Genomic DNA, 22228 nt, shown 5'->3' on the forward strand with positions numbered 1-22228 from the left:
TCTTTTAAGAGTTTGTCTAGACTGTATAAAATGAAAGATATCTACTATGTAATCTCTGAAAGTATTTTTAATTCTAAAGTTAAGTGTGATTTTTAGTGCTGTTGCTGAGGCCAATGTTGCTGAATTCAGGAACTTCTACAGTAATTGACAAAACTTGAGTTCTTCTGCTCTCATTTATCTAATCCTTCAGACCCCTCAGATGTTATCTATTTCCTGAAATCTGACTTCTCTGATCTTAGTGATTCTTAGACTTTTCCAGGATTTAGATAGTATTGTACAGTTTGCTGCTATGTGTATCTGTCTTTAATACTTGTTGTTTTCAGATATATTAATGCCTCATTTGTTGTATAAATCAGACTTTCTGTCTTCTACCAGTTATGTAATTTATATAATTGTTGCAGTACATGTTTGTTGATTTACTAGGCTGGATTGATGTTACAGAATTGGTAATCTTGGTTGGGCATGGTGGCACATGCCTATAATCCCAGTACTTTAGGAGGACAAGGCAGATGAATCTCTTGAGTTTAGGAGTTGGAGACCTGCCTTAGCAATAAAGCGAAACCCTGCCTCTACAAAAAAAAAATACAAAAATTAACAGGGCATGGTGGCATCTGCCTAGAGTCCCAGCTACTTTGGAGGCTGAGGTGGGAGGGTCCTTTGATCCTGGGATTTAAAGGCTTCAGTAAGCTGCAATTGCACCATTTACAGCATGAGACCCTGCCTTAAAAAATGGGGTGCGGATTTTTTTTTTTTTTTTTTGAGACGGAGTCTCGCTGTGTCACCCAGGCTGGAATGCAGTGGCGTGATCTCGGCTCACTGCAAGCTCCGCCTCCCGGGTTTACGCCATTCTCCTGCCTCAGCCTCCGAGTAGCTGGGACTACAGGCGCCCGCCACCACGCCCGGCTAGTTTTTTGTATTTTTAGTAGAGACGGGGTTTCACCATGTTCGCCAGGATGGTCTCGATCTCCTGACTTCGTGATCCACCCGTCTCGGCCTCCCAAAGTACTGGGATTACAGGCTTGAGCCACCGCGCCCGGCCTAGGGTGCGGATGTTAATCTTGGCTAGATGTCTGTTTTGATTGTTAGGATGAATTGTGTTCATAGTATTTTTCTAAAATGTTCTATCCAGATAAACTTGTTTATTCATCTCAAACAGGGAGAGACTCTGAAAACTTGTCTTAGAATTTCCTAGTGTCACCTAGGCAGTTACTTTTTATGAGGGTCAAGTGCAAAATTAATCAAAAATTTCTCTTCTCTGTACGTAACAAGGTAATGTAATAACACGGAACCACAACATCAGTGTTTTAGCAAATTACACACTTAAGATTGAAAATGGCTACATTTTTTTTTTTTTGAAATGGCGCCTCTTTCACCCAGGCTGGAGCGCGGTGGTATCATCTCAGCTCACTGCAACATCGGCTTCCCGGGTTTAAGCAATTCTCCTGCCTCAGCCTCCTGAGTACCTGGGACTACAGGCATGTGCCACCACGTCCAGCTAATTTTTATATTTTTAGTAGAGATGGGGTTTCACCATTTTGGCCAGACTGGTCTCAAACTACTAACTTCAGGTGATCCATGCTCTTCGGCCTCCCAAAGTGCTGGGATTACAGGTGTGAGCCACCGTGCCTCGCCCCAATTTTTTTTTTTTTTTTTAATTGATATAGAGTTTTGCTCTTGTTTGGAGTGCAGTGGTGTGATCTCGGCTTACTGCAACCTCTGCCCCCTCCCCGGGTTCAAGTGATTCTCCTACCTCAGCCTCCCAAATAGCTGGGATTACAGGCATGCGCCACTACGCCTGGCTAATTTTGTATTTTTAGTCGGGACGGAGTTTCTCCATGTTGGTCCGACTGGTCTCGAACTCTCGACCTCAGGTGATCCTCCCGCTTTGGCCTCCCAAAGTGCTGGGATTACAGGTGTGAGCCAGTGAGCCACCGGACCCGGCCTTCAGTTGTTTTTTAAATAGACCTTCCAACTCAGTAGATGCCAGAAACCATGTGTTCAATATTTGAAATTATAATATTTTGATATACAAACTGCATCTATCAGATTGCCTGTTGAACCCAAAAACTTTTCTTTTTAACAGTTATTCCAGTTTTTGGTTTGAAAAAGTGTTTGGTTTAAAAGTTACTTTAGCCATTTTTATTAAACTTTATGCCAAAAGAAATCAATGTATATCAGAAAGTGTTCATAATTATGGAAGTTTTCTCTTTGGATAGGCTCGCATGTCTTGGGATAGAGAGTCGACAGAAATTCGGTACCGTAGACTTCAACATTTGCTTGAAAAAAGCAATATCTACTCCAAATTTTTGTTGACGAAAATGGAACAGCAACAATTAGAGGTATGTATATGTAACTGACTATAAGTGAAAGCTTAAAAAAATTTAAAAATAGCTTTATTGAAGTGTACATTATATACACTAAAATATACAGATTTTAAGTGTACAGTGTGCTGAGTTTGACTAGTAAATATATAGATCTGTGTAACCACCAGCACAATCAAGACACAGTGCATTTCCATGAACTCCAAAAAATTGTCTTGTGCTGACAGTGATCCCAATGGCTGGTGTCCAGCAACCACAGTGCTTTCTGTCACTATAGACCAGTATTGTTTTTTCCTAGAAAATTGTATAAATGAAATCATGGTATTGTGCTTTTGTGAGTAAATAGTTGGTCTTCATCACCATTTGCTGGTATACAACTCTTAAAATCCTTGGAATCTTCAACGTTGTGTTTTTTTTTTTTTTTTTTTTTTTTTAATGCTAATGATCAGTGGCTAGCAGCCCTTAGGTAGCTTCAGGATGGAAGCCTATGAAAGACAAAGCGTGGATTAGAGGGTTGGGATTTAGCCTCACCCTCAACCTTGAGGGAAAAAAGGGGGACTGAAAGTTAAGTTGTTCACCAGTGGTCATGATTGAATCAATCATGTCTATGTTATGAAGCCTTCATTAAAAACCCAAAAGGGCTGGGCGTGGCTCATGTCTGTAATCCCAGCACTTTGGGAAGCCTAGGTGGGTGGATTTCTTGAGCCCGGAAGTTTGAGACCAGCCTGGGTAACATGACAAAACCCTATCTCTGATAGACAGATTAGCTAGGTAAGGTGGCATGTGCCTCTAGTCCCAGCTACTTGGGAGGCTGAGGCAGGAGGAGGCTTGAGCCAAGGAGATTGAGGCTGCAATGAGCTGTGATGGCACCACTGCATTCTAGCCTGGGTGACAGAGCAAGACCCTGTCTCAAAAATAAAACACAACAGGCTGGGGGCTGTGGCTTACGCCTGTGATCCCAGTACTTTGGGAGGCCATGGTAGGTGGATCACTTGAGCCCAGGAGTTCGACACCAGCCTGAGTAACGTAGTGAAAACCCGTCTCTGCCAAAAATATGAAAATTAGCCGGTCATGGTGGTGTGTGCCTGTGACCCCAGCTACTTGGGAGGCTGAGGCAGGAGGATCGCTTGAACCTGGGAGGCGGAGGTTGCAGTGAGCCGAGATTGCACCACTGGAGCACACCATCATGTCTGTCTTATTTTTGTATTTTTGGTAGAGACACAGTTTTGCCGTGTTGCCAAGGCTTGTCTAGAACTCCTGGGCTCAAGTGGTCTGCTTACCCTGGCCTCCCAAAGTGTGGGATTACATGTGTGAGCCACTGCGCCCGGACTATCATATTCTTTATAATAAACCAATAAACTTTAGTGTTTCTTTGAGTTCTGTAAGCTCCTCCAGCAAATTAGTCAAACCCAAAGAGGGGCTTGTGGGAACCCTGATTTATAGCTGTTCAGTCAGAAGCACAGGTAAAGTGACTTGGGCCTTGTAATTGGCATCTGGAACTGGTAGGTAAAGTCTTGGGGACTGAACCCTCAACCTATGGGGTATGGTGCTGTCACCCGGTAGATAGTGTCAGAATTTAATTACAATAGAGGACACCTAGCCGGTGTCACTGCAGAAATGCTTTTTGGTGTATAGGGAAAACCCCCACACATTGGGTCACAGAAGTCTTTTGTGTTGATTGTTGAGTGTGTAGGGAGAAACTGAGTTTTTTTTTTCTCAATATTCTTGCACATATGCATTCTTTGTCTTGTTACTTTTGCTCAATGTATTTTTGAGATTAATTCATGTCATGTTTTTCTGTAGGTTATTCTTTTTATTCCTGAGAAGGATTCCATTAAGAAATGTCGTTATTGGAGTGTAATTGACATACACTAAACTGCACATATTTAAAATGTACAATTCCCTAAGTTTTGATATAGGGATATACTTGTGAAGACATAACAATCATGATAGTGGACATACCCACTGATTCCAAAGAATTCTTTCGGCTCATTTATAATTCTTCTTTCCCATCCCTACCCCATGTTCTATCCACAGATAGCCAATTGATCGGTTTTCTATTATTATAGGTTCATTTGCATTTTCTGTTGGTGATGTGTTCTTTTAGCTTTCATATATCTGAATGTCTTCACTTACCTTCGTTTTTGAAATACATTTTTACTGGTAAAGAATTGTTTTTCTTTAGTACTTTATTTCTTTTTTTTTTTTTTTTGAGACGGAGTCTCGCTCTGTTGCCCAGGCTGGAGTGCAGTGGCCTGATCTCAGCTCACTGCAAGCTCCGCCTCCCGGGTTCACGCCATTCTCCTGCCTCAGCCTCCCGAGTAGCTGGGACCACAGGCGCCCGCCAGCTCGCCCGGCTAGTTTTTTGTATTTTTTAGTAGAGACGGGGTTTCACTGTGTTAGCCAGGATGGTCTCGATCTCCTGACCTTGTGATCCACCCGTCTCGGCCTCCCAAAGTGCTGGGATTACAGGCTTGAGCCACCGCGCCCGGCTAGTACTTTATTTCTTAGAGTACTTTAAAGATGTTTCACTGTCTCCTAGCTTATGTTGTTTCTGAAAAGTGAAAGTCCTGATAATATCTATATGTCTGTAAGCAGTTTGATTGCCTCCCTCAATCCCATTACCTTTCAGACCTGTCTCCAGATGTGTTTCCTGTCTTGGGCTTTTGCCCTTGCTATTTTATGCCTGGAACCTTCTTCCTCTAAATAACTGCATGGCTTAACTTCATCTTCAAGCCTTGACTTAAATGGTTTCTAGATGAGACCTGCCCTCACAATTTTAAGAAAGTTGCTGACACACCTGATTCTCTTTACCTTGTTCTGTTCTTCCCATTGCACTTTTCATCTGATATACATCTTTTTTTGTATTTATTGTTTGTCTTTCTACTAGACTGTTATGAAGATTTAAAAACTTGTGCAAATTGAGAGAATACAGTAAGTCCCTGTGTTCCCATCACCCACATTTACCAATTATCAGTTTCAATTTTGCTGTGTTTATAAAATCTCCTTTTTCCTTTGTTTGAAACCCTTTTATTGCTTTTTTATGATAAAGTAAAACAAATGGAAAAACAAATATTCAACTTAATGAGTTACACAGCATCTACTCCTTTCATCACCTCTTGGAAATGGTTTGAATTTTTGGTGTCTTTTAAACATTTGTAAGAGTATGTCTAGAATAGCTTTTAGTCTAGGAATAAGTTGATCCCTTTCTTGAGCACTCTACTTGATGCCCTTTATATTAAGAGGACTTTCCACTTTGGCTGAGAGAATGTGAGGTATACCTTATTATGCCTGACCCCTTGGAACATGAGCCTTTCCACCTACTTCTTTCTGGTGACTTTTCTCCTGGCCTTGGTTACCATGCACTTACCCCAGTAGTCAGCCCGAGAGAGAGGTAACAGTAGTCAGCCCGAGAGAGAGGTAACAGCTGCCTTTGTGCAGCTCTGTCCTCTCTGGTACTTGACCCTGGGAATGCTACTGCTTTGTTTTTTAAGTTTTTTGTTTTTTAAGTTTTGGGTTCTGTCTCCTCAACACAAAGAGACTGTTGGGCTCTGTTTGGAGTTTTCTCCATTATTTGTACTTTAAAATTGTATCAGGCAGTAAGCTGGGCAGTCAGAAGATTAACCTTGTTTCCCTTTTGTCAATGTTTATAGTTCGTTACTGCATGTTGTCTGAAAACCACTGTTTAATAAATTTTATCTGGATTTTAGTTTAAGGCAGGATGGTAAATCTGTCCCATTAGTCCATAAAGGCTTGTTGAAGTACAAGTTCCTCCCTGTTTTTTAATTATGATAGACCTTAGTTTCTCATTGTAAACATAAGTTATTTGATAATTGATATGCGTTTTTTTTTTTTTTAATGGTGCACTTCCCACTTGTGACATAAGAAAAAATTATCTTACAGGAACAGAAGAAGAAAGAAAAATTGGAGAGAAAAAAGGAGTCTTTAAAAGTTAAAAAGGTAATATAACCAGCCAGAATTTTTTTTTTTTTTTTTTTTTTTTTGAGACGGAGTCTCGCTCTGTAGCCCAGGCTGGAGTGCAGTGGCCGGATCTCAGCTCACTGCAAGCTCCGCCTCCCGGGTTCACGCCATTCTCCTGCCTCAGCCTCCCGAGTAGCTAGGACTACAGGCGCTGCCACCTCGCCCGGCTATTTTTTGTATTTCTTAGTAGAGACGGGGTTTCACCGTGTTAGCCAGGATGGTCTCGATCTCCTGACCTCGTGATCCGCCCATCTCGGCCTCCCAAAGTGCTGGGATTACAGGCTTGAGCCACCGCGCCCGGCGCAGAATATTTTTTATGTCATTTAAATATTGAAGAAATACTTTTGTATTCTTCTGACTTTTTTGATCATCTGTTTAACTTTAACTTTTTTTTGGTTTTTTTTTTTTTGAGATGGAGTCTCGCTCTGTCGCCTCATCTCACTGCAAGCTTCGCCTCCTGGGTTCACGCCATTCTCCCGTCTCAGCCTCCCAAGTAGCTGGGACTACAGGCGCCCGCCACCACGCCCGGCTAATTTTTTGTATTTTTAGTAGAGACGGGGTTTCACCGTGTTGGCCAGGATGGTCTTGATCTCCTGACCTCGTGATCCACCCGCCTCGGCCTCCCAAAGTGCTGGGATTACAGGCATGAGCCACCACGCCCAGCCTGTTTTCTCTCTCTCACAACAGTTCTTATTAGGTAGAGGTACTTTTCTCCCCCATTTTACATAAATAGGCTGATGCAAGGAGATAAAGAACAGTCATTCTTCATTATTCAAGGATTCTATGTTTGTGAATTTGCCAACTCACTTAAATTTATTTGTAACCCCAGAGTCAAGATTCCTAACACCGTCATGGTCATTTTTGGACATGCTTATGTTCAGAGCAGCAAATAATTTTAGTCTTCCAATACATATGTTCCAAGCTCAGCTCAAACATGGGTTGCTACTGTATGTATGTCAAGCATATGTCCTTCTCATGGTCTTCATTTAGCACCATGATTTTTGCATTTTTGTGTGCTTTTCCTGGTGATTTTGCTGTTAAAATGGCCCCCAAGTGTACCGAAGTGCTGTCTAGTGTTTCTAAGTACAAAAAAGCTGTGCCATATGGAGAAAGTGTGTCTTGGGTAAGCTTCATTTAGGCATGAGGTACAGTGCTGTTGGCCATGAGTTCAATTTTTATTTTATTTTATTTTTATTTTTATTTTTATTTTTTTGAGACAGAGTCTTGCTCTGTCGCCCAGGCTGGAGTGCCGTGGCGTAGTCTCAGCTCACTGCTACCTCCACCTCCTGGGTTCAAGCAATTCTTCTGCCTCAGTCACCCGAGTAGCTGGGACTACAGGTGTGTGCCACCATGCCTGGCTAATTTTTGTATTTTTAGTAGAGACGGGGTTTCACCATATTGGACGGGCTGGTTTCGAACTCCTGACCTCGTGATCTGCCCACCTCGGCCTTCCAAAGTGCTGGGATTACAGGCGTGAGCCACTGTGCTTGGACATAATATGTTCAGTATTAATCAACATATATATTAAATAAGATATCTTTAAAAACAGAAACACAAAGAAAACAGGGTTGTGTATTGTTGGTTGAAAATGTCATAACCAGAGTCAGGAACCCAATTGTATTTTTCCTAGGGGCAGTAAGTCATTAGTCATAGTGATTTTATTGAACCACAAGTACTGCAGATAATGAGAGCTGACTCTCATTATCGGAAATGAGAATTGCTGAAAATTATGGATTTGAACCCAGGATTAGTTTAAGAACTTCTACTTAGCTTCTATGCTAAACTGCCTTTATTTTTATTTATTTATTTTTTTGAGATGTAGTCTCGCTCTGTCACATAGGCTGGAATGCAGTGGTGTGATTTCGGCTCACTGCAACCTCCACCTCCTGGGTTCAAGCAATTTTTTGCCTCAGCCTCCCAAGTAGCTGGGATTACAGGCGCCTGCCGCCACACCTGGCTAATTTTTGTATTTTTAGTAGAGACAGGGTTTCACCATCTTGGCCAGGCTGGTCTTCAACTCCTGATCTCATGATCCTCTTGCCTTGGCCTCCCAAAGTACGGAGATTAAGTCCAGTTATTTGATTCTTAGGCTAGTTAATGGTGATGTTAAAATGCCTGATAAAGTATTTTGCAGACTATTTTGCAACAAAACCCATTATTTAAAACTGGTAATACTGCTAGGTGTGGTGGCTCACGCCTGTCCCAGCACTTTGGAAGTCTGAGGCAGATGGATTCCTTGAGGCCAGGAGTTCGAGACCAGCCTGGTCAACATGGTGAGACCCTGTCTCTGCTAAAAATACAAAAAATTAGCTGGGCGTGGTGATATGTGCCTGTAGTCCCAGCTACTTGGGAGGCTGAGGCACGAGTATCACTTGAACACGGTTGGCAGAGGTTGCAGTGAGCCAAGACTGTGTCACTGTACTCTAGTCTGGGCCATAGAGGGAGACTCTGTTCCTAAATAAATAAATAAATAAATAAAACTGGTAGTCTACTGAGAGAGAGTATTAAAAAAATAAAAATGGGCTGGGCATGATGGCTCATATCTGTAATCCCGGATCACCTGAGGTCAAGAGCTGGCGACCAACCTGGCCAACATGGTGAAACCCAGTCTCTACCAAAAACACAAAAATTAGACGGGTGTGATGGCAGGTACCTGTAATCCCAGCTACTTGGGAGGCTGACAGGAGAATCACTTGAACCTGGGAGGCGGAGGTTGCAGTGAGCTGAGCTCATGCTACTGGACTCCAGCCTGGGTGACAGAGCAAGACACCATCTCTAAAAAAACAAAAAACAAAAAAACCGCTGATTCTTGACTCACTTGCTAATTTCAGAGACCTAGAGCTTTTCAGATTTTTATTTTCATAGAGACAAGGCTTCACTGTTGCCCAGGCTGGTCTCGAACTCCTGGGCTCAAGCTGTCCCCCACACCCACACCTTGGCTCCCAAAGTGCTGGGATTACAGGCATGAGCTAGCACAACTGGCCTTACCTAGGGGTTTTGAACAACATGTTTTTATTTATATGATAATTTTACTGGCTTAGTCATTTATTCCCTGCTCTTGAACCTGTTAATTTTAATATATCCTTCACTTAATTCCACCTAGCTGTTTATATAAGGGTTTTGATTTTTTTCCCCTCTGCTTTTTTCTTAAAGGTGTCAACTGTTCTGCCTACTCTAATGGCACCAGTCCTTTTTCGGTATTTTCTTGTTTAATCTTCAGACTTTGTAACTTAATTTAAAAATTCATTATATATATATTTTTGTCATTTTATCATACATATTGTTCACCTATTCTTTTTTTTTTTTTTTTTGAGACGGAGTCTGGCTCTGTTGCCCGGGCTAGAGTGCAGTGGCCGGATCTCAGCTCACTGCAAGCTCCGCCCCCCGGGTTTACGCCATTCTCCTGCCTCAGCCTCCCGAGTAGCTAGGACTACAGGCGCCCGCTGCCTCGCCCGGCTAGTTTTTTGTATTTTTTAGTAGAGACGGGGTTTCACTGTGTTCGCCAGGATGGTCTCGATCTCCTGACCTCGTGATCTGCCCGTCTCGGCCTCCCAAAGTGCTGGGATTACAGGCTTGAGCCACCGCGCCCGGCCCCACCTATTCTTGATATAATAGTTTCCCAACTCTTATTTTGAAACTTAAAAAAATTTTTAGAGGCGATGTCTCAGTAGCCCAGGCTAGAGTTCAATAGCTCCATAGTAGTTCACTACAGCTTTGAACTCCTGGGGTCAAGCCATCTTCCCACCTCAGCCTCCTGAGTAGCTGAAACTACAGGTGCACACCACCATGTTCAGCTAATTTCTACATTTTTTAAAGAGATGGGGGTCTTGCTTTGTTGCCCAAGCTGGTCTTGCACTCCTGACTTCAAGCAGTCTACTACCTAGTCCTTCTAAAGTGCTGGGATTATAGGCGTGAGCCACTGCACCTGGCCAGAAACTGTTTCTTAACATCTCATTTCCCTTACCTTCCTCACTAATAATTTTCAGTTAGTATTCTCTTTTATTTCTGCTTTGGGTTATATTTAATGTATGAATTTCATTCACAATGAATATTCCTTCAATTCCCTACCTATTGAATATCTTTAGCGTAATGTATAAAGATGTACATGGTATTTCTAAATAAAAATGCCAACTGTGGGCTGAGCGCAGCGCCTCACGCCTGTAATCACAGCGCTTTGGGAGGCCTAGGCGGGTGGATCACCTAAAATCAGGAATTCAAGAGCAGCCTGGCCAAAATGGTGAAACCCCATCTCTACTAAAAATACAAAAATTAGCCGGGTATGGTGGCAGGTACCTGTAATCCCAGCTACTCGGGAGGTTGAGGCAGGGGAATCTCTTGAACCTGGGAGGCAGAGGTTGCAGTGAGCTGAGATTGTACCATTGCACACTAGCCTGGGCAACAAGAGTGAAACTCCGTCTCCAAAAAACAAACGAAATGCCAGCTGTGTTTAATTTTGAAATTTCTCTTCTAAATGGAAAAATAATGGACAGAAGTAGAACCGTTGGGAAAAAGCAGAGATTATGAACAAGTTGTAGTAGGGAAATACTGAAAATATTACATGTAGGTAAGTATAATAGTGAAAAACTATATGTGAATGTGGCTCAACTGCAAGAAACATTTTTTCCTCAAGTTAATCAGTGCCTTTTAATGTATAATATTATAAAGTTCATTAGTAAAATCAGTATTCTGAATCCTTGTTTTGTAGGGTAAAAATTCAATCGATGCAAGCGAAGAGAAGCCAGGTAAACATCCTTATTCTAGTTTTGAATAATATATGTTTATATTTCTATTTTAATTGCTATCAAAAATAAAATTTTTTTTTATAGTTATGAGGAAAAAAAGAGGAAGAGAAGATGAATCATACAATATTTCAGAGGTCATGTCAAAAGAGGTAAAAATAAAAGGGAGAGGGTACCTAACATTTGATGTTGAGTAAAATGTAGGTTTTAAACTACCTTAAAGCTGTAAGGATTGAATATTCAATATCACATCAAATATGTTTTTAATTTAATATTATATATCATTTATAGATGAAGTTGCCAAAATGTTTGAAGCTATCTACCAACCTACAGTAGACTTGAGACTAATCTGAAACTAATGTCATCTGACCTTCATAGACTTTTTTTTTTTTTTTGAGGTGGAGCTCTGTGGTCCATGCTGCCTTGGCTCACTGCAACCTCCACCTCACGGGTTCAAGCGATTCTCTTGTCCCAGCCTCCCAAGTAGCTGGGATAACAGGCGCCCACCACCACGCCTGGCTAATTTTTGTATTTTTAGTAGAGATGGGGTTTCACCATGTTGGCCAGGCTGGTCTTGAACTCCTGACTTAAGGTGATCTGCCCACCTCGGTCTCCTAAAATGCCAGATTACAGGCGTGAGCCATTGCACACGTCCTCACTTAAGTGGCAAATAGATTTACACCTTTAGGTTGTTCTGGTTTTCTTTCCTTCTTTTGTTTCCTTCCTTCCTTCCTTTCTGCCTTTCTAGCTTCCTTCTTTTTTTTTCTTCTTTTCTTTTTTTGAGACAGGGTATCACTCTGGGACTCAGGCTGGAGTGCAGTGGCACAATGATGGCTCACTGCAGCGTCAGCCTCGGGCTCAAGTGATCCTTCTACCTCAGCCCCCTGAGTAGCTGGGACTACAGGTGTGTGACACCATGCACAGCTGGCTAATTTTTAAATTTTTTGTAGCGATGAGGTCTCATGTTGCTTAGGCTGCTCTTGAACTCCTGGGTTCAAACGATCCTCTTGCTTTAGCCCCCCAAACTGCTGAAGAGTACATGTGTGAGCCAGTGTGCCCAGCTTTATGCTGGTTTTCTTTTTTTGGGGGGGGGCGGGGGGGGGTGAGACAGAGATTTACTGTTGTTGCCCAGGCTGGAGTGCAATGGTGCAGTCTCAGCTCACCGCATCCTCTGCCTCCCAGGTTCAAGCGTTTCTCCTGTCTCAGCCTCCTGAGTAGCTGGGATTACAGGCATGTGCCACCACGCCCAGCTAATTTTGTATTTTTAGTAGAGATGGGGTTTCACCGTGTTGCCCAGACTGATCTTGAACTCCTGACCTCAGGTGGTCCGCCTGCCTCGGCCTCCCAAAGTGCTGGGATTACAGTCATGAGCCACTGCTCCCGGCCTATGCTGGTTGCTTTATTTGGGTTATTATAGAAAACAGTAATAGCTTTGACTCTACCAATTATCTTGTGGTTGTAAAGTACCTAGTAGACTTGTATTTTGCAAGGAACAGTGGAAACAACAGGCGTGGCCATACAGCTTAAAATTACATATAATATGTTGTGGAGAGGTGGGGGGAAAGGGTAGGATAGTAAAGACACTGACCAGAGCAGAGAAGTGTTTTAGGGAAAAAGATGGTATCTTGTTAAAGGAGTCTAAGCCTGGCCTAGTCAGAAATTGTTACTATAATTTAACTTTTTGTAACCCCTAACCTTGTCTTAAGAACTTTATTCTTGTTCTTTGTTGAAGACTTTTACGAAACTGAAATCATATGCTCATTTCTAAAACCAACTTCTTTTTTTCATTTCTCACTTTTTGCTTCAAAATATGAATGAATTAGAGCATCTTCAGTTCTGACAAACCAATTCCTTAGCATGTTTTTAATGTGTCACATTCTCTTTTTTCTTGGAGACAGTCTTGCTCTGTCCCCAGGCTGGAGTGCAGTGGCACGCACGATCTAGGCTCACTGCTGCAAGCTCTGCCTCCCAGATTCAAACAATTCTTATGCCTCAGCCTCTGAGAAGCTGGGATTACAGGCGCCTATTTGTATTTTTAGTAGAGACAGGGTTTTGCCGTGTTGGCCAGAATGGTCTTGAACTACTGACCTCAGGTGATCCTCACGCCTTCGTCTCCCAAAGTGCTGGGATTACAGGCGTGAGGCACCACTCCCGGCCACATTCTTATATTTAATAAAAAGCACAACTCTATTGTCTACTGTTGTTCTTTTACCTGAAGTTCAGACTTTTTAGCTCTTCATAAGAAAAATTTACATAATACTTTTCCTTTAGGGATGCAGCGATAGTTTTTCATTGAAAAATAATTGTCAGGGGGCTGGGAGCAGTGGCTCACGCCTGCAATCCCGGCACTTTGGGAGACTGAGGCGGGTGGATCACGTGAGGCTAGGAGTTTGAAACCTGTCTGGCCAACATGGTGAAACCCCATCTCTACTAAAAATACAAAAATTAACTGGGAATGGTGGCTCGCGCCTGTAGTCCTAGCTACTCAGAAGGCTGAGGCAGGAGAATTGCTTGAACCTGGGAGGCAGAGGTTGCAGTGAGCTGAGATCGTGCCACTGCACTCCAGCCTGGGCAACGGAGCAAGACTCTGTCTCAAAAAAAAAAAAAAAAAAAAAAAAGGGCCCACCGAAATTGATTATGGTATCCATTCAACTTGCAGTTTAAAACACTTTTAGGTTGGGCGCAGTGGCTCATGCCTGTAACCCCAGCACTTTGGGAGGCCAAGGTGGGAGAATCACCTGAGGTCAAGAGTTCCAGGCCAGCCTGACCAACATGGAGAAACCCCATCTCTACTAAAATTAGCCGGGCGTAGTGGCACATGCCTGTAATCCCAGCTACTCGGGCAGACTGAGGCAGGAGAATCGCTTGAGCTCTGGAGGCGGAGGTTGCGGTGAGCCAAGATGGCAGGCACCATTGCACTCCAGCCTGGGTAACAAGAGTGAAACTCCTACTCATAAAAGAAAAACCACTTTTAATATGCCATACTGAAGTTTAGCCAGTCATACAGCTGTTTATTTAATTTGTTAAATGGTTGTGGAATATTGGTTTGGAGCAAACTTTGTCATAGGTGGATGAAATCCATTAGTAAAGAAAGGTAAACGCTGTCTTCACCTTAGCCTACATACAGAGAGATATATAGGAGTAAGTAGTAAATGAAATTGAATTTTTTTTTTTTGAGACAATGTTTCTATTACCCTGGCTTGAATGCAGCTGGCATAATCTCAGCTCACTGCAGCCTCAACCTCCCAGACTCAAGTGATCTTCCTATCTCAAACTCCCCAGTAGCAGGGACTCTGTGCATGTGCCACCAGGCCTGGCTGAGTTTTGTATTTTTTGTAAAGATGGGGTTTTGTCATGTTGTTTACGCTGGTCTTGAATTTTTGGGCTCCTGCCTCGGCTTCCCAAAGTGCTTGGATTACAGGTCTGAGCCACTGTGCCCGGTTGGTAATTGGATGTTTATATACCGTATTAGAGGGCCTCTTCACTCAGGCATGCAGTTCCTGAACGTTTTCATCTAGGAAAAGGAAATGATATCTATGTTGTGACTTGAAGGATAAAAGTTAAATTATTTAAAGGTGGGATTAATAGGGAAAGAGTAAATTAAAGGGAAGATAGTAGGGGGGGCGTGTTTTAGGAAGAAATTAAAGCATTGAACAAATGTCCAGGGTCAAGAGAGACTGGCAGTTTAAAACAACTTGAAGGAAATTATATTTGCCTCCAATTTGTATATAAGTGAAAAGAGTGATGAAGGAAGGATGAAGCTGTAGATGTAAGCATGGTCAGGAGTTTAAGGCTGCCCTAAGTAAAGTAGGAAGCTATCGAAAGATTTTAAGCAATTTTCATTTTGGTGAATCACTTGGCTAGTGTGTTCAGAGATCTGTGGGCATATCAGTTTTTCTTTCTTTCCTTTTCTTTTTCTTTTTTTTTTTTTTTTGAGACAAGGTTTCACTGTGTGGCCCAGGCTAGAGTGCAGTGGCGCGATCTCGGCTCATTGCAACCTCCGTCTCCCAGTTCAAGCAATTCTGTTACCTCAGCTCCCTGAGTAGTCCAGCACCTGGGACTACAGGCACGTGCCACCACGCCTGGCTAAGTTTTTGTATTTTTTGGTAGAGAGGTGGTTTCACCATGTTGGCCAGGCTGGTCTCAAACTCCTGACCCAAAGTGATCTGCCTGCCTCTGCCTTCCAAAGTGCTGGGATTACAGGTGTGAACCACCATGCCTGACCCTATACCAGTTATTCTTTCATTTACTGTTATTTCTTCTGTGTATTTACTGAATTTCCTGCTCTCTTTTCCTCTTTGCCTAAATTCTTTTCATTGTTTGCATCTCACGTTACTTGCTGAAGAATCTCTAAATCTACGAATACATTTGGAGATGTGTTACCCCTATTGAATGTTCTGTCACTGTGAACCCTGCTCCTCCAAATTATCCCATCTATTTATTCACCTTTTCCTTCCTCACTGGGTCTTTGCCTTTCAATTATAGATACATTGTTTTCGTGTCTGCAGAACAAAAATTTTTGAACCAGTCTTTCTAGATTGTCCTGTTTTCTAGTCTTTATTTCCAAGTTTTTTTTTGAGACAGAGTTTCGCTCTTGTTGCCCAGTCTGGAGTGCAATGGCACCGAATTGGCTCATTGCAGCCTCCGCCTCCCAGGTTCAAGTGATTCTTCTGTCTCAGCCTTCCCGAGTAGCTAGGATTACAGGCATGTGCCACCACGCCTGGCAAATTTTGTATTTTTAGTAGAGATCGGGTTTCTCCATGTTGGTCAAGCTGGTCTCAAACTCCCGATCTCAGGTGATCCACCCACCTTGGCCTCCCAAGGGATTACAGGCGTGAGCCACTGCACCACCCTATTTTTAAGCTTTTTAAGAGTAGGCTGGACTGGACATGATGCCTGACACCTGTTATACCAGCACTTTGGGAGACCAAGGTGGGAGGATCACTTAAGCCCAGGAGTTTGAGACTAGTTTGGGCAACATGGTGAAATCCTGTCTCTACAAAAAAAAAAGAAATTAGCCAGGCGTGGTGGCGTACAGCTTTGGTCCCAGCTGCACAGGAGGCTGAGGTAAGAGGATCACCTGAGCCTGGGGAGGTCAAGGCTGTAGTGAGGTGAGAATGTGCTACTGCACTGCAGCATGGGCAAGAGAATGAGATCCTGTTTTTTTTTGTTTTTTTTTTTGTTTTTTTTTGGAGGCAGAGTCTTGCTCTGTTGCCAGACTGGAGTGCGGTGCTGCAATCTTGACTCACTACAGCTCAACTCCGCCTCAAGCGATTCTCCTGCCTCAGCATTCCGAGTAGCTGGGACTACAGGTGTGTGCCACCACACCCAGCTAATTTTTGTAGTTTTAGTAGAGATGGGGTTTCACCATTTTGGCCAGGATGGTCTCAATCTCTTGACCTCATGATCCGCCTGCCTCAGCCTCCCAAAGGGCTGGGATTATAGGCGTGAGCCACTGCGTCCGGCCCTTTTTTTTTTTTTTTTTTTTTTTTAAAGAGTAGCCTGTACATATTTCCTTACACATTGTGCAGTTGAGCAGTTTTACGTCTGTCAGTTGAATTTATTGGGATCTTTGAAATTGATAATCTAGCCCAAAGCAAGCAATTTATCTTTTCCTCTCTTTCTTCCCAATCTTGCTCTTTTGTTTTCTCTTTGATGTTAGTGTCAGAACCAGTATCTACTGTGTCATTCAAAACAGAATTTAGGAGGTTATCTGAATTTCCTTATATATCTAGATTTTTATCAATTTCTGTGAGTCATTTCATTCGCTGCTACTCTGGTGTTTATGCCCTTACTCTGCCCTATTGTTAGTAGTTTCTTAATTGATTTTTATAATCCTAGTATAGCTCTCATTCATTGTCAAGAGTACCAGATTGGTTTTTCTGAAGGAAATTTAATCACTCATAACCTCCATTACTTTTTATGGTTTCACAAGGAATTGCATTTTCTTGTAGAAAAATTTGAGACTAAACAAAATACAAGAAAATCACCTGAAAAGCTGTCAAACAGATAATCACTAACATTTTCGTATATGTATATTCTTTTTCTTTGTATTATGGAAAATCTGAAAAATTACAAATATTTAGAGGATAGTAAATTGAATGTCACTTTTTTTTTTTGAGATGGAGTTTCCCCCTTCTTGCCCAGGTTGGAGTGCGATGGCATGATCTCGGCTCACTGCAACCTCTGCCTCTCAGGTTCAAGCAATTCTCTTGCCTCAGCCTCCCGAGTAGCTGGGATTACAGGCATGTGCCATCACACCCCGCTAATTTTATACTTTTATTAGAGACGGGGTTTCTCCATGTTGGTCAAGTGGGTCTTGAACTCCTGACCTCAGGTGATCCGCCTGTCTTGATCTCCCAAAGTGCTGAGATTATAGGCATGAGCCACCCTGCCCAGCCAATCACTTTTTAATTCTGGGATATTTTTAGAAAAAGCTGAGCAAGACTTTTTTTTTTTTTAAAGATGGAGTCTCACGCTGTCACCTGGGCTGGAGTGCAGTGGCGGGATCTCAGCTCACTGCAACCTTCGCCTCCTGGGTTCAAGCGAGTCTCCTGTCTCAGCCTCCCAAGTAGCTGTGATTACAAGTGCCTGTCACCACGCCCAGCTAATTTTTTGTATTTTTAGTATTGACACCGTGTTGGCCAGGCTGGTCTCAAACTCCTGACCTTGTGATTTGCCCGCCTTGGCTTCCCAAAGTGCTGGGATTACAGGCGTGAGCCACCGTGCCCGGCCAAGACTTTTGAACCATAACCACAATACAGTTATCACACTTTTGAAAGTCAATGGTAATTCCTTAATATTTAAATTTCTCAATAGGCTAATTTTTGTTTTTAGGGATGGGGGCTTGCTGTATTGACGAGACTAGAGTGCAGTGGCTATTCCTGAGTATTGTCATAGTGACTACACCTCAAATACCTGGGCTCACATGATCCTCCTGCCTCAGTGTCCCGAGTAGCAGTACAGGGAGTATAGGCACTTCCCACTGTGATCTGCTTAGCTCATCCTTTTTAAAAAATGATTGGTTAAAATCAGGATCCAAAAAAGTTACATAAATTGCGTTTGATTAATGTGTGTCTTAGTTCTCTTTTAGATCTAGAGTGTCTCTCATCTTTTTTAAGAAACATTATTTGTTGAAGAAAATGAGTAATTCTGTATAATTCCCCACATTCTGGACTTTACCGATTGTATCCCCATGATTTCTCTGCCTCTTGTGTTTCCTGTTAACTATAGTAACTATAAGTTAAATACAGAAGTTTGTGATTAAGGTTTTTTTTAATTTTTGTTTTTTTTGTCGAGGGAGGTAGGGTCTTGCTCTGTTGCCCAGGGTGGAGTGCAATGGTGCCATCTCGGCTCGTTGCAACCTCTGACTCCTGGGCTCAAGCAATCCTTCCACCTCATCCTCCTGAGTAGCTGGGACTACAGGTGTGCACCACCAAGCCCAGCCAACTTTTATATTTTTTGTAGAGATGGGATCTCACCATGTTGCCCATGCTTGATTTTTAATAAGAATACTTCATTGGTGCTATTTATAGATTTTGATTTATTTCTAAATTGTTCTTTCAAGTTTCATTTTATCTAGTCATTTTACAGGACAGCTTTATCAGTTCCTGGTATAAATTCCTTTTAGCCTCAGCCTTAGAATATGAATATGTATACGTACATAATACTTCATATGCACACGATATACACATATTCCCGTGTGTATATATGTGTGTGTGTCACCTACTTACATGTCCTGTTACTCTTCTGTGAATCTTAAATTTGATAATGCTGTTTTGAATCTACTTCATCCCCTATACCTTCTGTATTCTCTCTGCTTGAAATCTACCCTCACTATCTTGAATGATGAAGCCTGGTGACAACTTTTTAGATCATTTTATGTAAGATAATTATTTGCTAAGCCACCCAGTGACACACTCAGGTATTGTTTGTCTCCTTACCACCAGCATCTAGTAGGTACTTCAAAATCAGAGCACTTTATTCTGTATTTTTAATCTATCTGTCTTTGCCTCTTACCCAGGAATGCAAACTCAGATGTCTATCCACAGAGGTCTAAAGTGGGCTGTAACATGGTTTGCCAGACTTTTTCTGTAAATAGCCAGATAGTAAATATTTTTAGCTTTTGAGTAGTTTTGTGGGCAACTACTTAACCCTGTACTTTGCTATTGTCGTTTGAAAGCAGCCATACACAAACCGTAAACAAGTGAGGCTGACTTTGTTCCAATTTATCCCATTTCTTTGCTTTTAAAAAAGTACCTATGTATTCGCTTAGCTGGAGTTGGTGTACAGGCTGTAGTTTGCTGACCACAGGACTAGAGGTTTGTTGCCATGTGTGAATTTGTACTTAATCTCAGACTAAAAGAAAGAAAAGCTGGAAAACCACTGTATTTGATGAAATATCCCATTGTATAAATGTTCCCAAATTAGCTTAGAATGTTAGGAAATATTATGAGCCAGTAATGTTTATAGGCTTATTTCTGCCTGAAGACCACTAGTTTTAGATCTCTATATTTTAATTATCTTGAGAATCTCATCCTCATTGCCTGGCAAAATAAGCACAGAACAAATGCTTGTTGAACAAATAAATAAATGAACCTCATACATTATTAATTTGTTTTTGTTTTCTCAAACTATTAGGAAATTTTGTCTGTGGCTAAAAAAAATAAAAAGGAGAACGAGGTAAGAGATTTATGATTAAGTTTAGAAGTCATATTTACTCCCCAGTTATTAGTCCTTTTTCTGTAATCACCAGTGTACGTTTTTCTCACTTTATCCCGTTTCTTTGCTTTAAAAAAATACCTATGTATTCATTTCTTCCATATCCAACATTTTTCTTTTTTATGTATCAACTTTAGTTAGGTATTTTATTGCATGATTATTGATGTATAAGTGTTAATTTATGGGTCTAGCAATGTTGCTTTTAACTTGTGAATCTGGCAGTGATACAACTGCTCGTAGCCATGTGGATATAAACCATGAGTCATCTTATGGAAGCTGTGAGGGGTGCCTTTGATGAGGGATGCCTTAATCTTGCTTCAGACCTTAAAGATTTTTTAAGTTTCTTAAAAGTTCTGTTTGAGAAGGCTTGATTTTCGAGCCACCTCTTCACTTATCCCATTTTATGTAGAGAGGTTCCTTGTTATCTCACTTTTTATTGCTCAAGTACTTAAAATTACCAGGTTGCATAGGGAAGCAAAATAATCATGACATGAAAATATTCGTGAATGGATGTGAACTTCAAGTAGTTAATTTACATATTAAAGATTTTTAGGCCTTTGAGAAATTAATGTAATGTTTATAAAATGAGAGATACTCTATTTGGTCATACAATTTTGTCCAAAATTCATACTATAAAACTGTCTTGATTTTTATTCTTTTGTTAAGTATAAGGACTGGTGTATGGGTGCAGTTTAATTGGATTTTTCAAGACTTAGTTAGATAAACATTTAGTTGGATTTTTAAGATAAAGTCTTGATGTAATCTTCAATAATTTACCATGTGATTTTGGCTTCATTTTATAACTTACAGTCAGTCAGGAAGAAATAATTGTTAAGTACTGTATTTTAATGAATTTTGACACTTGTGTACACTTGTGTAACTGCCATCCAAATGAAGGTATAGAACATTTCCATTGTAGAGGGATCTCTTCTGTGTTTTTCTAATTCTTTTTCCACCCCTAAACCTAGAGGAGGCCACTTTGTACACCTTTTATAGGATAACTTATTATTTCCTTTCCACTCAACATGTCTATGATACTCATTTATGTTGTTGAGCATTTTAGTGACTGGTTTCTTCTTATTGTTGACTAGTATTCTGTTGAATGAATGTTACAATTTTCTCATCCATCCCCTTATTGATGGGCATTTGGGTTGTTTGCAATTTGTGACTTTTATGAGTAAGGTTGCTATAATAATTTGCATGCAAGTCCATGTGTAGACATGTTTTCATACTTTTTGCCTGTGTACCTGGGAATGGAATTGTTGTGTTACATGGCAAATGTATGTTCATAAGAAAGTACAGATTTGTTCCCCCCAAGGTAAATGCATCATTTTATTCTCTTGCCAGCAATGTTTGAAAATTCCAGCTTACATTATTGTCAGCATTTGATAGTCTTTTTAATTTCAGCTATTTTATTAAATGAGAAATGGCAGTGTGTGTGGTTTTTAACTTGCATTTTCCTAATTACTACTGAACATAAAAATATGTTCTTGATGACTGTATGTTTTCTTTCTTTTTCTTTTTTTTTTGAGATGGAGTCTTGCTCTGTTGCCCAGGCTGGAGTGCAATGGTATGATCTTGGCTCACTGCAACCTCTGCCTCCCGGGTTCAAGCGATTCTCCTGCCTCAGCCTCCCAAGTAGCTGGGATAACAGGTGCACGCAACCACGCTCAACTAATTTTTGTACTTTTAGTGGAGTCAGGGTGTCACCATTTTGGCCAGGATGGTTTCGATCTCTTCACCTCGTGATCTGCCCGCCTCGGCCTCCCAAAGTGCTGGGATTACAGGCGTGAGCTGCCATACCTGGCCTATATGTTTTCTTTTGTAAAGTATCTGTTAGTATCTTTTGCCCGTCTCTTTTGCCCGTCTTATTTATGCATACTGTATTTTCTGTGTAACAGTTCAATAAATTACTGAGTGTCACAATATTAGAAGTTTGGAAGAAAGGTATAATTCTAATGATCTTTTCAAAAGTATGTGCCTGATTTTAATTTGTAAGGGTTATTCTCAGATTTTTTATATTTTATTTTATTTTAGTTTTTTGAGGCAGTCTCCTGTCACCTAGGCTGGAGTGCAGTGGTTGTGTTCTTGGCTCACTGCAGCCTTGACTTCCTGGGTTCGAGTGATCCTCAGCCTCCTGAGTAGCTGGGATACAGGCAGTTGCGTGCAACCACACCCAGCTAATTTTTTGTATTTTTAGTAGAGACAGGGTTTCGCCATGTTGTCCAGGGTGGTCTTGGACACCTGGATTCAGGTAATCCTCCTGCCTCAGCTTCCCAAAGTGCTGTGATTATAGGATTAGCCACTGTGCCAGCCTGTTATTGTTTTTTTAGTAGCTTTTCATTTGTAGAGGGATGGAGATGTCTGCAGTTTTTTAATCCAGATGTAATCTTAGTCTTCTGTACTTAATGATTATAGGACTCAGTAGGGTTTGTTAGTTCCATTTTCTGATAAATGGTGGCATAC

General features: G+C 41.4%; 1 protein-coding gene across 8 annotated transcripts in view; it reads left to right on the forward strand.

The window, feature by feature from the left end:
* HELLS (helicase, lymphoid specific) overlaps nt 1-22228 on the forward strand; it is a 66237-nt gene that overhangs the window by 5074 nt on the left and 38935 nt on the right. For 7 of the 8 annotated variants that reach the window (XM_028853360.2, XM_077945116.1, XM_077945115.1 and 4 more), the window contains 5 exon segments: nt 2217-2339; nt 6225-6281; nt 11008-11044; nt 11129-11193; nt 19682-19723. In XM_028853360.2, the coding sequence (XP_028709193.2) occupies nt 2217-2339; nt 6225-6281; nt 11008-11044; nt 11129-11193; nt 19682-19723 (324 nt within the window). 8 annotated transcript variants of the gene reach the window in all.

Source organism: Macaca mulatta, chromosome 9 (genome assembly GCF_049350105.2).
Source record: "Macaca mulatta isolate MMU2019108-1 chromosome 9, T2T-MMU8v2.0, whole genome shotgun sequence".
Lineage (NCBI taxonomy): Eukaryota > Metazoa > Chordata > Mammalia > Primates > Cercopithecidae > Macaca > Macaca mulatta.